The following is a 17,501-nucleotide window of genomic DNA, read 5'->3' as shown; positions in this document are numbered from 1 at the left end:
AAACTTGGGATGGAGAAACTGTACCGTTTGTACCCCCCCCCTCCAATGCAGACGTTTTCCATCTTCCTGTTGGAAGTGTTTTACCGATCACCCACGACAGGATGGGGGAAAAGGTTCTCCACACCCGTACCCTGCCTCCCTGCTGGTGAGACCGAAGTTCTGCCAACTCCCGCTACCATGGACAAACGTTACCCAACTGCATGATGAGAGAAATCATGAAGCGTGTCACGCATGATGCTAAGACAGCAGATTGGGAGGGAGGGGAAGAGGATGGTGGTGGAGAGGGCAAAACAGAACAACAATAACATCCCCGCTTTTCTCCCCCCCCCCCCCCCCCCATCCCACAACCTTTCCCACGCACCCCTCCCCCCAACCCACCCGCCCCTTTCAAGGATTTTTTTACGAGGATTTTCTTCCTGTCTGTCATCCTTTGATGTGATAAACCAACTGACTTGCCTATCCTTTGATGTGATAACCAACTGACTTGCCTATCCTTTGATGTGATAACCAACTGACTTGCCTATCCTTTGATGTGATAACCAACTGACATGCCTCAGAATATACTGTACATAATTATCATTGCCCAATTATGGCATGGGGTGTTTTTTTTTTTAAATTCCTTTTCTTTTTCTGAAAGGAGTCTTTCTCTTTCAGAAATTTGTCCTGGCAGGTCTATGAAGGATGGTACATACACGGTTTATTAGTGTAAATCATGCAAATTGTGTGTGTGTGTGTGAGTGTGTGTGTGTGTGTGTATGTGTGTGTGTGTGTGTGTGTGTGTGTGTGTGTGTGTGTGTGAGTGCATATGTCTAGGACTCATGGAGTGAAACAGAGAGAGAGAGAGTTCACATTTTTTCTTTTTACAATAATCTGTGGGTTTTTTTTTTTTCTTCTTCTTCTCTTATTACCCAGTATATTGCAATAACAAAAAGACAACAACCCAGAAAACATTCGTTTGGTTCATTGCATAGCTAAAACATAAAAGAACACATACACACACACAAAAAAAAGACACAAAAAAACCCCCACCTCATATAGTAAAATACAGCAGAAACTACAACTGCTATCACAACAACAGAAAGAGAAAGACAGAGGAAAGAAATGAAGGATAAAATGAGCAGAGGAGAACAAAAAGGCTTCAAGATCAACATTTTCCAACAGCTAGAAAAAAACAACAACAAAACATATAATAAATTAAAAACCAGGCATGAGATCAAAGTTGGGTTTTTTTGTGTGTTTTTAAAAAAAAAATAATCCTTACACCAGAAACACTGGTACTCTAGCAAATAAAAAACAACAACCCAAAACACACAAAAGAATACATAAAAAATACAAGAAACCCTAGAATCTTTCTTCAGACTTCTGTGCATCCTGTAGAAGTGGTGCAAGTGCCTGCCAATGCTGTAGAATTTTGAACAGCTGTGTATTTATGATTGTCTCCCCTGCATCACCACTACAGATACAGCTGGAAAAAAAAAACTGGCTTGGCAGGCATGGGAACTCAGAAGAAAAAAAAAAATCAACTAAAACTGGGCTCGCTCTTTTACGTTAGTTAGGTTGTACATAAAAGTCATCAATAATTATCTCCCTTATTCTAGGAAACTGACCACTGAGAAAAAAAATACCACCACCCCCAGTCTACCCCCCAAAACCAGTCCTCTCTTCTCCTCTACACAAACCCCTCGGATGTCCAGCGGGTGTCTGAATGACCCAACCTTTAGCTTCCGTCGTTAGAATTGTGGTATTCTTTGTCAACATTCACCTCTTCAGTATAAGAGCCTTCCGCTTGCAATAATTTGATGATGGTAACTGGGGTGAAATGCTGTTAACGTCATCTCTTTCGCCATTCGTATGGAGAGAGTTAAACTAGGAGTTGATATAATGCATGCAGGGGTGGACAATCCATTGGGGGTTGGACTTCTGATCCAGCGTTCACCAGAGATCCGAGTTCGAGAGCCCGTTTCAACTCGGGTAACGTGTAATGTCCTTGGGAATGGCCCTTTACTCCAGTTTTCCTCAAATCAACCAAGGTGTAAACAGACACCTGACTTCAGTCAGGGTAAGGTTTAAAAATGGCAGGAGATGACTGGGCCCTGCCTGCTAATGCCATGGCCTAAGGTCATAAAAGGCGATGGGACCTTTAACCTTGATTAACCCTATGCATGCTCAGGCCGTAACCATTCACCACACTGAAGTTCAGTTCAGTGAAGTCTGTGCACAATACCCAAGAAGCATCATGCTGTTTCTGATTAATGCGTTTCTGGTCACTGTAAAAAAAAAAAAAATAAAATAAAATAAAATAAAATAAATTCAAAAAAGGCAAAGAGAGAAGAATATTCGATTCAAGAACAAAGATGTGGTGAACCCACAAACTGTTGCTGTTTCTCATCTGATCACACCTTAATTCTAAATAACAGTTCCATCCCTCACCGAACAACAGAACCCTGCATTCTGAATCGGTATCTTTAACAAACGGAAATTATTCAGAATCAGTGTCTTTAACAAATGGCACAAATGGATATCATTCTGAATCAGTATCCTTAACAAATGGAAACTGTTCTGAATCACCATCCTTCTTAACAAATTGAAATTATTCTGATTCAGAATCCTTAACAAACAGAAATTATTCAGGTTCAGTATCCTCAAGAAATGGAAACTATGCTATCCTGTGGGCCCACACTAATGCCTGCACTCTCAATCAGTATCCTTAACAAATGGAAATGCAGCCTTAATTCATGACAACAAGACCAACAATCAACAACAACAGCAACAAAGAAATCAACAGGGATCTCATGCCTGGCACACTGAAAACTAAACCATCCCCATCCAACAACAACAAAACCCCTACCAACACACCCACACTTTAAACCGTCCATCAAACAACAACAAAACCCCTACCAACACACCCACACTTTAAACCGTCCATCAAACAACAACGAAACCCCTACCAACACACCCACACTTTAAACCGTACATCCAACAACAACAACAAAACCGGTACCAACACTGAAAACTTAACCATCCCCATTCAACAACAACAAAACCCCTACCAACACTGTCCATCCAACAACAAAACCCCTACCCACACATCCACACTGTAAACCATCCATCCAACAACAACAAAACCCCTACCCAAACACCCACACTTTAAACCATCCATCCACCAACAACAACAAAACCACTACCCACACACCCACACGTTAAACCATCCATCCAACAACAACAACAAAACCCCTACCTGAACACCCACACGTTAAACCATCCATCCAACAACAACAACAAAACCACTACCCACACACCCACACGTTAAACCATCCATCCAACAACAACAACAAAACCCCTACCTGAACACCCACACTTTAAACCATCCATCCAACAACAACAACAAAACCCCTACCCACACACCCACATGTTAAACCATCCATCCAACAACAACAAAACCACTACCCACACACCCACACGTTAAACCATCCATCCAACAACAACAACAAAACCCCTACCTGAACACCCACACTTTAAACCATCCATCCAACAACAACAACAAAACCCCTACCCAAACACCCACACTTTAAACCATCCATCCAACAACAACAAAACCCCACCCACACTTTAAACCATCCATCCAACAACAACAACAAAACCCCTACCCAAACACCCACACTTTAAACCATCCATCCAACAACAACAACAAAACCCCTACCCACACTAAAAACTAAACCATCCCCATCCAACAACAACTAAACCACTCCCACACCCGCTAAAAACTAAACCATCCACCAACAACAAGAAAAAAAACGAAGAAGCAAAAACACACACCACCTACTGCCCCGCCCCCTCCCTCCCCACACACCACACCACCCCCTGAGCCCAGCATGTCAAAGACACTGACCGTGGGGAACCTCTGGGCGAACTGCTGCGAGGCCGCCTGCTGCTGCTGCTGCTGCTGCTGCGCCTGAGGCATGGACTGCTGCAGCGAGAGGCGGTGCTGCATCTGCATCATGCGCTGCCGCTCCGTCACCTGCCGCTGCTTCTCCAGGGCCCGGTTCACCTGCTGCCGCAGGAGGTTGTGGCGCACCTGCTGGCTGGTGCGGGGGGCGTAGCTCTGCTGGCCCGCCTGCAGCGAGGCCCCGCCCATCGGCCCTGACACACACACACACACACACTGGGAAATGAGTACCTCAGAGTAAGTGCCCATGATCTGTTCATAGTTTATTTCTCAAGGAGGCATCACTGAATTCGGACAAATCCATACATATAATATATATATATGCTACACCACATCTGCTAGGCAGATGCCTGACCAGAGGCATAACCGAAAGCACCTAGCCAGGCCTTGAGTGCATCCATACTTCTGTGCATATACATTTCTGTTCTTATCTGCGTGGACTTCTTCTTCATAATCTTGCCAGAGGAGAACAATCCAGCTGCCGTGGGTTCTTTTTCAGTGCACCAACTTGCCAAGGTAAAGTGTGTGCTGCACATGGGACCTCGGTTTATCGTCTCATCCGAATGACTAGACGCTCAGTTTGATTTTCCAGTCAAACTTGGGAGAAAGGGCGAGAGCAGGATTCGAACCCAGCCCCCTCACGGATTATCTGTATTGGCAGATGAGTGTCTTAACCATTCTGCCAACTGTCTTCTTAAAGTAAGGGCTCGTCCAGGATAGCAAAAGAAAGGCACACCACCATCCCAGTCAAGATAACAACATGCAAGCATTGTTTGTGGTACACTGGAAAATGGAATGTAGTACTTTCCCACCAGAATGTATGACAATCTGTCACTCACACACATACACAACACACAAACACTTACCACCCCAAACCACTACACACAAATAACCTCCTCCAAACACACAAACACCTGCATACATAGTATTACACTTCCCCTCCTACCACACAAAATAACACAACCACCTCTCACAAACACCATCCCCCACACACAAACAGCACCTCCACCCTTCCCACACACAACCCCCCCCCCCCCCCCCCCAACCACTAACGTCCCCACAAAGAAACAACCGCTACAAGCACCCCCTCCCACCCCCACCCCCACACAGCCACAGAGCTCACCTCTGGGCACAGGCTGTTGGAAGGCGGCGGCGTGCTGAGGAATGCCCGTGGGAGAGAACATGGGTCCTGCTGGGGGCTGCTGGCCGGGAGACATGGCCGACACCTGCTGCTGCGACTGCTGCTGCTGCTGGGGAGACATCTGTGAGGGCGAGAACGTCCGCGGCCCCATCTGCAGCTGGCTCAGCATCTGCGGGTGCCTGGGGGGAGGTGCTCCGGGTCCGGGCATCATACCCCGCGGACCCCCCATGCCCCCAACAGGCGACACCGGCGAGTTGGCCATCCCCGACGGGGGGTATACCCCAGGGGTAGGTGGGCTTCGCAGAGGGCCCCCACCTCCTCCCCCCATGGGGGGGAGACCGCCGGCACCACCCCCCGGAATAGCAGCGGAGTTCGGTTGGGGTGGGGGCGGTGGGGGTGGAGGTGGCTGGTCGCTCATCAACTGCCGCTCGATGTCCCGGATGGCCATCTGGTCCACAAAGCTGTTGTTGGAGCCTGACGATGACCCCGGGCCCTGACCGTCCAGCCGCAGGGCCGAGGAGGAGGACGAGGAGGTGGAGACGCTGTCCAGCAGGAGGGACTCGATGGTCTGGATGGTGCCCTCGTCCAGCATCTGCTCCAGCTGCAGCCAGGTGGACTGCTCCTCAGGGTCCACCGCCGTCAGGCTCAGGTCCTGCTGCAGACCGCCGGATGTTGCCGCGCTGCTTGGGGCGGAGGGGGTGGGGTGCACTGAGGGTGGGGGAGGCGGCTGGGTGGAGGAAATGTCCGAGGCCAGGTCAGGGTTGGATGGGGGCAGGCCAAAGTCCTCGCGCAGGATGGCCGCCTGGTTGAGGATCTGCTGCAACAGGCGGTCCTCAGAGGAGGAGTCTTTATCCTGGCTGTCGCCTCCGTCCATGGTCACCCCCAGCTGGCTCAGCACCGCGTCCAGCTGACTGGAGGCACACTGCTCCCCCTCCCCGCCCACCAGGCCGGATGACCCAGCCATGGCTGTGCTGTCCGGGTTGGCCGGGGTGCTGTTGTTGCCGGGGAAGGGGCCATTTCCGGGGCGAGGGTTGGCGTTACTGTTGCTGCTGCTGACCATGACGGCCCCCGATCCACCCGGCTCCCCCCCACCACCACTGCTGCTGGAGGCCTCGTTGACACGCTCCTTCACGTTGAGGATGCGCTCGTGGATGTTCTTGGGGATGCGGTTTTGGGGCAGCCCCATGGGGTTGACCGTCAGCTGTGTGTTGACCACCGTCTCCTTGGCCGCCTTCTTGGCCAGAAGCTGGGCCAGTAAGGCGTTCTTCTGCGACAGCTTGCTGGCCGTGGGGCCACCCACCACGCTCCCCCCTCCTCCTCCTCCTCCACCTGCAGACGTGCTGCACTCAGCATCCTCCGTGCTGTCCACATCCGGGGGCTGGGCTTTACGCTTGCGACCGCCTTTGCCCTGGTTGGTCGGCACGCCCCCTGTTGGGGAGTCACTTGCCTCCCAGATCTCCTTCAGCATCTGGTCCAAGTTCTTCACGTCCGCGGAATGCTTCCTGCCTGTGGCGGAGGCGGAGGAGGAGGTGGAGGAGGAGGAGGAGGAAGCGGTGGGGAGGGAGAGGGAGGTGGGCATAGCAGAGGGCTTGCTGTCCATGAAGAGCTCCGACATCATCTGTTGTTGGTGGTGGTGCTGTTGTTGCTGGGAGCTGACCGAGGGTGGGGCCACGCCGCCACCCCCCATGCCCCCAAGGTGCTGGGAGGGGGAGGGGGTGAGGGGCAGGGAGGTGGTGGATTGTGGCTCCTGCTGGCCCGACTGGTGCCTGGACCGCGACCCGTTCACGTCCTCGCTGGTCGACTCCTGCCAACACAGTCCATCCATTCCGTCAACAGACAGATGGTATAACTCTTTTTTGTCACAACATATTTCTCTGTGGGATATTCGGGCTGCTCTCCCCTGGGAGAGCGTGTCGCTACACTAAGAATGCCACACAATCTTTGTTTCTGCTCCTGCCTGAAGGTTTTTTAAAATTTGTTTTCCTATCAAAGTGGAGCTTTCTACATAATTTTGGCCATGCACAACCCTTTTATTGCCATGGTTTCTTTTACATGCGCTAAGTAAATGCCGCACTTGGGACCTCCGTTTATCGTCTCATCCAAATGACCAGCGTCCAGACCATCACTCAAGGTCTAGTGGAGGGGGAGAAAATACTGGCAACTGTGCCTGCATTCGAACGAGTGCACTCAGTTTTATCTCGCTTCCTAGGCGGATGTGTTACCTCCAGGCCATCACTCCAATTATGACACGCACAACTATATCCTGTTTATCAACATAGTTCCCAACCCATCCTGCTCCACCCTCTACCAAACACCTGGAAAACAAACCTCTTCACCGGCCCTGTTTTCATGAAAATCTTGTCATGGGTCAGAGCAGACACAACCTGAAAACGGAGTATGGCTGCCTACAAGACAGGGCAAGAACGGTCATGCACGTAAAAGCCTGCTCAAACACAGGGCACTGTTGCCCACAGACGCAGAAGAGGAAGAGCGGACACTGACACAGCCAAGTGTCTACACCTTGGAAACATCCTACCACCACCACCCAACACCCACAAAATTCACAGACTCCTCACCCCCACCAATCTCAGATTCCCCCCAATCCCCTACCGCCACCACCCAACCCCTACCAAACTCACAGACCCACCCCATCCCCTTACTACCACCACCCCCAACTCACAGACCCACCCCATCCCCTTACTACCACCACCCCCAACTCACAGACCCACCCCATCCCCTTACTACCACCACCCCCAACTCACAGACCCACCCCATCCCCTTACTACCACCACCCCCAACTCACAGACCCACCCCATCCTCTTACTACCACCACCCCCAACTCACAGACCCATCCAGTTCCCCCCACCCCTTTCCACCACAAACCCTCAAACCCCACCAAACTCAGATCCCCCCATACCCCTACCACCACCACAGAACTCACAGATCCTCCCCCTTGCCCCCCCAATCGCCACCCCCACCAAACTCAGATCCGCCCCCAAGTGCCCCATCCCCTCCCTGCACCCCCATCACTACCACCACCCCCTCCAAACTCAGACCCCCCCCTCCCCCAAGTTCCCCCCCTCCCCTCCCTGCACACCCACATCACTACCACCACCCCCTCCAAACTCAGATCCACCCCCCCCAAGTTACCCCCTCCCCTCCCTGCACACCCCCCATCACTACCACCACCCCCTCCAAACTCAAATCCCCCCCCCCCCCAAGTTCCCCCCTCCCCTCCCTGCACACCCCCATCACTACCACCACCCCCTCCAAACTCAGATCCCCCCACCCCCAACCCCTAACCACCCCCACCCAAAACTCACACACCCACTGAACTCCCACATCCCCTATCCCCCCCCCCCCTACACACACACACACACACACCCTCCCAATCAACAAAACTCACAGCAGGAGCGGAAGTGATGGACGACTGGTTGCCGCCGCCGCTCTTGGCCTCGCGCTGAAGCAGGTGTTGCAGCAGCTCCCCCTGGATTCCCGCCCCTGCCCCCGCCGCGCCGGCTGAGGAGGTCTGCTGCTGCTGCTGCTGACGCCGACCCCCGGGGGTCGGGGGTCCTGCCCCTCCTGGGTCCTGAGCACCAAAGATCTCCTGGACCACCGACTTGTGGAGCAGGACGCTGTGCTGGTCCTTGCCCTTCTCATCGCTCAGCAGTTGCTGCAAACCACGTCACCAGGGGGGTTGGGGGGCGTCAGTGGTGGGGCGGTAGTGAGTGGTTTGGGTGTGGGTGTGTGGGAGTGTTGAGGGGTGGGTTGGAGTGTGTTTCTTAGGGAGGGTGGCATATGTGTTGGAGGGGGATGGTGTGTGTGTGTGTGTGTGTGTGTTGGGGAGAGATGGTGTGTGGGTATTAAAGGTATGTGTGTGTGTGTGTGTTAGAGATGATGTGTGGGTGTCAGGGTGTGTGTGTTTGTGTTGGAGGCGGGTATGTGTGAGTGTATGTTGGGAGGGATGGTGTTTGGGTTGGGGAGGGGATGGGTGTGTGTGTGTTGGGGGTTAGTGAGTCTGTTGGAGTTGTGTGTGTGTGTGTGTGTGTGTGTGTGTGCGTGTGTTGGGGAGGGATGGTGTGTTTATGTTGGGAGGGAAGGGGTGTGTGTGTGTGTGTGTGTGTGTGTGTGTGTGTGTATGTGTGTGTGTAGGGATGGTGTGTGTGTGTGTGTGTGTTGGGGAGGGATGGTGTGTGTAGGTGTTAGGGTGAGTGTGTGTGTGTGTGTGTGTGTGTGTGTGTGTGTGTGTGTGTGTGAGGGGTGTGGCAGTGGGCCAATGTGTGAACACGTGTGCCCTGTAAGTGCGCGAGTGAGAGATGAAGACAGAGACGGATACAGAGAGAGAGTGTGTGTGAGTGTGACAGAGTGCGTGAATTACCAACCAAAGCTGTCACCTACCATTTCCCCCGTCCAAACCCATCCACCCCAAAATCCCCTAAACTGACCCCACCAACCAACTCACCTTCAACAAGACATTGGTGGTCTTCTTGGGCTCCGCCTCGTTCTTGTCCCGGTCCCCATCGCCCCCAGAGGAGGCAGGTGCGGAGGCGGAGGAGGAGGGACCCCCCCCTGAGGTGAGGGGGGAGGAGGAGATCTCCTGGTCCATGATGCTGGGCAGCTCCCCATCGTCGTCCTGACTCAGCAGCTTCTTCAGGATGAAGTTGTCCTTCTTCTCCCCCCCGTCCCCCCCACCACCAACACCACCATCCCCGTCTTCGTTGGATGTGCTTTGCGGTTTCTCTGGGGGGCTGGTCCCGGGGCCCGGGGTGGGCGACTGGTGGAACGAGTCGTCCGGGGATTTGATCCCCGACTTGCTGCGGCCGGGGCTGGTGGTGGCCATGGAGGAGGCTGCCGCCACCGAGGATTTGGTGGAGCTGGGGCGTGGCACTGCGGAAGAGGAGGAGGTGCGGAGCCCCAGAGGGTCCAGCGTGTTGTTCTGTGTCAGCAGCTGGCACAGCTTGCCCGGCCGCTGGCCCGATGAGGAAGAGCGAACGTCCGAACCCCCGACTCCCCCGGGGCTGGCGTCGTAGGGTGGGGTGGAGGCCGGGAAGTCATGGTGCAGACCGCCGCGCCCCATGGGGGAGGAAGAGGCCAGCATGTCCAGGGGGGGACCCCCTGCCCCCGCCCCCCCAGGGGTCTGGGAGCCGTCCATGGACTGCAGGGCCTGGAGGGGGGAGGGCTGGGAGGACACCATGCTGCCCACGCTGCCCGGGCCCCCCATGCCCCCGCCAAAGTCGGAGGCGCTGTTGTTGCTGCCGCCGCCCATGCCTGTTGGGGAGCGGCCCCATATGGGACTGGGAGGTATGGCTGCACAACCACAACAACAATGAAAAGAATAATGATCATTCATGAAGGACTTTTATCTTTTATGAGGTCCTGCAATACGGAAGGAGTGGGAGGAGTGTTTTGACATTTAGTAAACACTTTTACCTTATTCATTACAATATCACACACACACACACACACACACACACACACACACACACACACCCATTACACAGGGGTTTTACACCCACTTGGCCAACAATTGGACAGATGTTTGGACACACCCAACTATATAATAAGACATTGTCTTTTTTACCCTGAAAATCAATGGGACATTGTGCACAGTCTGTAAACATATTTTGTCCAGGTGAAGCCGAAAGCTGTCAATCAACTATGATAAAAATGAACAAATCATTACCTTTGAATATCAGAATGCTTCAATTAAAATCACTCCTGTACTCTGAAGGCGCTTCAATGGATGTAAATGAAAGTATCAGTATCAGTAGCTCAAGGAGGCATCACTGCGTTTGGATAAATCCATATACGCTACACCACATCTGCCAAGCAGATGCCTGACCAGCAGCGTAACCCAACGCGCTTAGTCAGGCCTTGGGGGGGGGAAAAAAAAAGTGATGTACTGAAATTGAAAAATATGAAAATGAAGCCTGTCTTCATGTTCATGTCAAATATCCATGTCATCAACATAAAAAAAACAACCCAAAACCAACAACCTACTTCAGTGTTTAACCTTAAGACATGAGAGCTTTCCCCCATTTTTTTCCTTATCCCTGAAAACAATAAAGACTTAACTCTTAAGTGAGAGAGAGAGAGAAAAAAAAAAAAAGGAGAAGAAAAATGTCTCCCAGGAATGCTGGGGACTGTCCTGGAGCCAGATGCATTGCTCGGATGGAAGAGCCTAGTATGGTCGTAACCCGCTACTAACTGTGTGTAGTATGGAACTGACCAATGGTGTAGTTCGGTCAACGTAGGCATTTAGTCACGTGTAACTGCCAAGCAATGCAACTGGCACCTGCTCATTAACAAAACTTTTACGCATCCTCTGGTATTGCCTTTCTTTACAATACGAAAAAAACAAAAAAACAACAACAACAACGACAAAAAAAACAACCCTTTTTTTGTAGGATGTTTTTACATTAGTACACATGTACAGAAAGATATTTTGAAAATTCTTTTGTCCTGTATATATGGAAGACAAAACAAGATCCATCTGTAAATGCTTCAATCTTTCTTTGTTTCCAGAATCATTGATTGCCTCAGTTTATTGAATGCAATTTATCTTCCCTTTGTGCCGGATAAAGAAGAAACATTGTAAAGCTTTGGAAGAGAAGAACCCATGTTGCAAGAGGGGAAGAAAAGAACCCAGTTTGTTGCAAGAGGGGAAGAAAAAACCAAAAACAACCACAACAACTTCTTCTTCTTCTTCTTCAGCGTTTGATATTTTTAGGATGCGTCAACAACAAAAAAACCACAGACTAAAATCGGTGACAACAACACACGCATACACACACACACACACACACCCACCAAACAAAACCAGACAGCAGTCTCACCCCTACCCCACCCAAGCGACTGACCTGACTGCGGAGACACGAGGGGCGACACAGGCTTGCGGTACCCCATGCTGAACTGCCCGCCATGGCTGCGGTTCTGCATCATGGCCACCCCTCCCGGCGCGGCCGAACCGGGGCTGCGCTGGCCAGGGTAGGCCATGGCTCCCCTCTGGGCCGGCAAGCTGAACCCACCCCCACCACCGCCCCCTCCTCCAACGCTCCCTGGCCCCCCGCGGGGCCCGGCGGTCCCTGGGCTTGGGGTGAAGCGGGGTGACTTCTGCCCCTCGTAGTTGAGGGAGCTGCTTCGCTGAGCCATGGGGTTGGTGGGGTGGGGGGGCTTGCTGTTGGGGGGCAGCCCTCCCCCACCCATGGGCTGCTGGTTGTTGAGCAGGGCCGACTGCAGAGAGGCCGGGGTGGCGATGCCGCCGCCGCTGTTGGGCGCTGGAGGGGAGGGTTTCAAACCCGGGGGCAGCCCCCCTCCTCCTCCCCACGCCCCCATTCCACCCACACCGCTGGTCGGCAGGAAACCCACCTGCTGCTGCTGCTGCTGCTGTTGTTGCTGGGGCATGCCCAGGTCGCCGTTGAATCCCCCGACCATCCCCTCCCCCAGAGAGTTGAGGCAGTCCAGCTCCGAGGCTAGGAAGTCAAACTCCGACAGACTGTCCATGCTGCCCCCACTGACGCCCAGCAGGGACGGGGAGGGGGAGGAGATGGGCATGGCGCCCCCCATCCCACCCCCCACACCGCCCATGGCGGGGGGCAGGGTGGAGGTGGTGGGCAGGGTGAGCATGCTGAAGCCCCCTGAGGGGTTCGGGGGGAGGCCGGGCAGGGACAGGTGGTGGAAGCTCCCGGACTGACCCACCAGCGACTTCATCAGGCTGGTCGAGGCCGAGCCTTTGAGCTCCCCCTCAGAGTCACACTCCCTGCACACAGCAGGCATCACCAGGTCATGCAGGGCACCACACATACTGATGTGTGAAGCTTAAGTGAAACGATTAGTACTTCTGCCAAATGTCGCTGCTGATTCATAACTTGTACCAACTGAACAGGACCGGTGGGTACTTGGGGGAACCCTGACTGATTTCCTTGGGAAAAGACAGTGAAAACATCCATGCTTGGAAGAATTCATCAATGGTACGTAAATGCAAGAAGGTTATTCAAACAGAGTGAAGACATCCTTGCTTGAAAGAATTCATCAATGATATATATTTTATATATATATATATATATATATATATATATATATATATATTTTAAAAATATAAGACAGTTAATCAAACAGGACTTTACTTTTTACTGGCTCAGCCGCAGACTGATAACACAGCCACCAGACCACAAGATTGTCCTCTTCAATTTCTGTGTATGAGGTAATATGGGAGGCAACTGTGTGCCCAAAGATTTTTTTTTTTTCTGGTAGTTGTTTCCCTTACACTGTGCACGTGCACCATTACATTTCTTCACGTTTCTACTGACGAACTTGAAGCAATCTTGCAGAGATACAGTCACAGTTTTCTTTTTTCAGTCTCCCCACCCCCTTCATCCTCCGAATTTACACAACGTCATTATTCATTCTTCAACAGTTCTCTCAACAGCAGCAACACTGTTCCTCCATCATACCAAAAAAACAAGAGAGGCAAGGCCTTCACGACTCACTTGTGATACACTTTAAAAAAAAAAATCCAAGCTTTTTATGTATCGAGTATAATTTCAAAATGTAATGTTTAAGATGAGAACGATCAGTTTTAAGCAAATTAAGTCCCCTAGCATCAATTACAGAGTAATTTCCCTTTTTTACCATCTGCACCAAAACGTTTGCAAAATAAATAGAACTTCCATGCTTAGCAAAAGAAGTTACTGTTTGAACAAAAAATGATAATAATGACTGCTCTTGTTGTTGTGTCAGAATATCAGATCAAAGTGCCAAGTTTAGAGAATACAAAAAATATAAATAAAACAGTAAATGCAGTTTGCATATAATCAGGCTTCATTTTTTTTTTTTTTTTTTTGTGCCCATGCCAGAGGTGCAATATTGTTTTAAACAAGATGACTGGAAAGAACTGAATTTTTCCTATTTTTATGCCTAATTTGGTGTCAACTGACAAAGTTTTTGCAGAGAAAATGTCAATGTTAAAGTTTACCACGGACACACACACACACACACACACACAGACAACCGAACACTGGGTTAAAACATAGACTCACTTTGTTTACACAAGTGAGTCAAAAAAAAAAAAACAAAAAAAAAAAAGTGAAAACAAGCCATTCTGTGTATACCTGATAATACAGTGGGTGGATATGGTGTATTCCGGAGACTGGTTGGCCCCGAAAAACATCTTGCTCTTGGTCTGTACAAACACATAGTGGTTGTCCTGCAGTTTGAAGCGGTACACACCGCTCGTGTTGCTACCGTTGTTCGCCACTGGAACAAAAAAAAACAAAACAACACACAGTGATCACTAGGATCAGCACTGCAATACATCATTTCTGCATACACTTGTGTATAACAAACACACACACACACACACACGCGCGCGCGCGGAGAATCTATTTCAAGCAAACACATACTGTTTGAATGTCAGAGTCTGAAATCGTTTTTACCAAACTTCTCGCAAAATTCTTTTGAATGTATTTTTGACAATTTCAAGATGTTACCTGCTATTGCAGAAGGTTTGCTGCATAGTCCAATTGGACATTTGTTATAGTTGTTACAGTTGTTTGATGTTTCCTTCTATATTGTGCCTATGTCTCCCCTTTTAATGTCTTATTTTTTCCAGTGCTCTGTATCTTTCCCCACCGCACACACACACATATGCGTACACACACATCATTCATCACCCTCTGCCCAATACCGTTCCCACCACTACGCTCCCCCCCCCCCCTTTCTTTTTTTTTCTTTTCTTTTTTTCTTTTTTAATTTTTTCGTCTAATATCACTTGAAGTGGAAGACGTTAAACTGAAGACTACTACTACTACTACACACACACACACACACACACTCAAATACACATCCACACACATACTCAGACACAAAATCCAACCCACTAACAGCCGTAACAGAGGCCCAGCCCTCACCACTCATGTGAGATTCATTAACTCTCTCCATACGAACGGTGAAAGAGACGACGTTAACAGCGTTTCACCCCAATTGCCATCATCAAAATATTGCAAGCGGAAAGCCCTTATACTGAAGAGGTGAATGTTGACAAAGAATACCACAATTCTGACGACGGAAGCTAAAGGTTGGGTCATTCAGACACCCACTGGACATCCGAGGGGTCTGTGTAGAGGAGAAGAGAGGACTGGCTGTATTGAGTGAGTTAAGAATCTGGCGTTTAAAAAGCGGAAAAGCGATTTCTAGGTTTCTGGTCTGCCTCAATTTTTTTTTTTTTTTTGGGAAGGGAAGATCAAGTACTGTTATGAAATAAATGTGTTCGTGTACAGTTTCCAGCAAGTGTATTTCTGGTGAACTTGTTTTCAAAGCCGCATTGGCTCGGTTGCTTACAGAGTTTTTACAGAAAAGTTGCCCTCCCCCCCAGCCCCAACCCCCTTCCCCCCTTTTCTTTTCCTTGGGTGCGTGGGTGGGTGGGGGTGTGGGAGATAGAAATCTTTAACTTGCAATCCACTGCAATAACATCCAGAACAGTGGTCAACATTTTTTTTTTTTTTTTTTTTTTTTAACTTTTCTATAATAAATTCAGCGATTCCATAACCAGAGGTGTGTGTGTGCGCACACACACACAAACACCACACAAACACAAACACCACACAAACACACACACACAAACACCACACACAAGAATACCCCAGGCGGGTACAAACCTTCCTGCAGATGTTTGCGTAGCAATGACAGGTCATTTTGGTGACAGTGGTCCTGAAGCTTTCCGGTCAGTGACACTTCTCCATACTGAGATTTGGACAGGTCCCTTGAAATACAAAACAGCAAACAACACATTATCCGCTGTTGCAACAAACGTCTTCTTTCCTACACAAGCATAACTAAGGTCAAAGCTATGACAACCCTCCACAACCCTAACCACACACTGACATTCCACGCTAGTCATTCGGATGAGACGATAAACCAAGGTCCCATGTGCAGCATGCACTTAGCGCACGTAAAAGAACCCACGGCAACAAAACGGTTGTTCCTGGCAAAATTCTGTAGAAAAATCTAATTCAATAGGAAAAACAAATTTTTTTTAAAATGCACGCAGGAAAAAATACAAAAAAAAAAAAGAAAAAAAAAAAGGGTGGCGCTCTAGTGTAGAGACGCGCTCTCCCTGGGGAGAGCAGCCCAAATTTCACACAGAGAAATCTGTTGTGATAAAAAGAGATACAGATACAGATGCAAATATGAATATAAATACAAATGTAGTAGCACTGAATAAAAATTTTTAATGCACACCTGAACAGATTTCTGAAACAAAAAAAAAAAAAAAAAGAAAAAGAAAATTGAACACAGAAACAGTCTTCTTTCCTGATTCCAACAATATCATGATCATTATTCAGACAAGTCTCTGAATACGTACAAATTATAAAACATCCAGAGAAAAAAAAAAGTGAATCAAACATCAAAATCTAAACCCCCCCTCCTCTCAACCAACACACACACACACACACTGAAGTATGTTCATTATCACTGAAGACTTGAAGAAGAGGGGCTGCTCTTAACACACTGTTTCGAAACCAAAGTTATTTCTATTTTTCAAAAATACAAACCAATTATAAACCCAACAAAGGCAGCCCGACTCACCGGACATCAAAAACAAGGATGTTCCCTTGCAAGTCCTGCTTTGTAGTGAACTGGTTCAGACTGATCATAGCATTCACTTTCTCCGTCATTGGTACACGGCGGGCAATACACACCAGACACGTTGGGTTATCTGGAACGAAAACAAAACAACCTCACCAACCAATGCAGGGTTCGTCACTAACGGGAGCGCTGAGCGGAACGCTCTGAAAAAACAAATTGCGCTCTGGAAAATTCCTTGACTCAGAGCGCTTGCGCTCTTGATTTTGAAAAGACATAAGCATACACTACTGTATCTAAATTGTTATTCCATTGTCCATCACAAACAAGAGTCAAAAGAGCGATCGTTTTGCATTTACCGAAGTTTGAAAGCCGTCTGTTTACGTTTTGTTAGTTCAACTGGAAGTAGGCCTAGTGAATCAGGGGAGGCTATGCAAAAGAGCGCTCTTCAGACTTGAAGAGTGGAAAAGTGGAGCACACGATCGATTTCGCGGCCGTTCAAAATCAAAATGAATTTATGTTTGAGACTTGTTGCTCTATGTTTTTAGTGTGCGCTCTTAGTTTTCAGTTTGCGCTCATCAAAATTCTGAAACTAGAGCGCAGGTGCTCATGTGAAAAAATGTTAATGACGAACCCTGCAATGTCACGCACGCCATCTGGCAAACGGGTGTGACCACACCTGGCCTTACTGATTAACCCTTTCACTGCCAAACTCGCATTTCTGCAGCAGCTAGGTAGAGGACCCATGTCACTGAAGGGTGACCAGATCATGGGTCTGTTATCCATGAAGCTATTGCTCTTAATGTTCGGTGGTAGGATAAGTCATATTTT

General features: G+C 49.5%; 1 protein-coding gene across 3 annotated transcripts in view; it reads right to left on the bottom strand.

The window, feature by feature from the left end:
* Positions 1 to 17,501, bottom strand: part of LOC143291220 (uncharacterized) — a 172,309-nt gene that overhangs the window by 53,496 nt on the left and 101,312 nt on the right. For all 3 annotated transcript variants that reach the window (XM_076600986.1, XM_076600985.1, XM_076600987.1), the window contains exons 8-15: positions 16,674 to 16,803; positions 15,743 to 15,846; positions 14,198 to 14,342; positions 11,948 to 12,846; positions 9,550 to 10,394; positions 8,494 to 8,760; positions 5,070 to 6,891; positions 3,890 to 4,140 (exon numbers count right to left, since the gene is read on the bottom strand). In XM_076600986.1, coding sequence (XP_076457101.1) covers positions 3,890 to 4,140; positions 5,070 to 6,891; positions 8,494 to 8,760; positions 9,550 to 10,394; positions 11,948 to 12,846; positions 14,198 to 14,342; positions 15,743 to 15,846; positions 16,674 to 16,803 — 4,463 coding nt within the window. The remainder of the gene's footprint in view (positions 1 to 3,889; positions 4,141 to 5,069; positions 6,892 to 8,493; positions 8,761 to 9,549; positions 10,395 to 11,947; positions 12,847 to 14,197; positions 14,343 to 15,742; positions 15,847 to 16,673; positions 16,804 to 17,501) is intronic.

Source organism: Babylonia areolata, chromosome 16, assembly GCF_041734735.1.
Source record: "Babylonia areolata isolate BAREFJ2019XMU chromosome 16, ASM4173473v1, whole genome shotgun sequence".
Classification (NCBI taxonomy): Eukaryota; Metazoa; Mollusca; class Gastropoda; order Neogastropoda; family Buccinidae; genus Babylonia; species Babylonia areolata.
The sequence above is the reverse complement of the archived record's forward strand: the minus strand, read 5'-3'. Positions and strand labels throughout refer to the sequence as shown.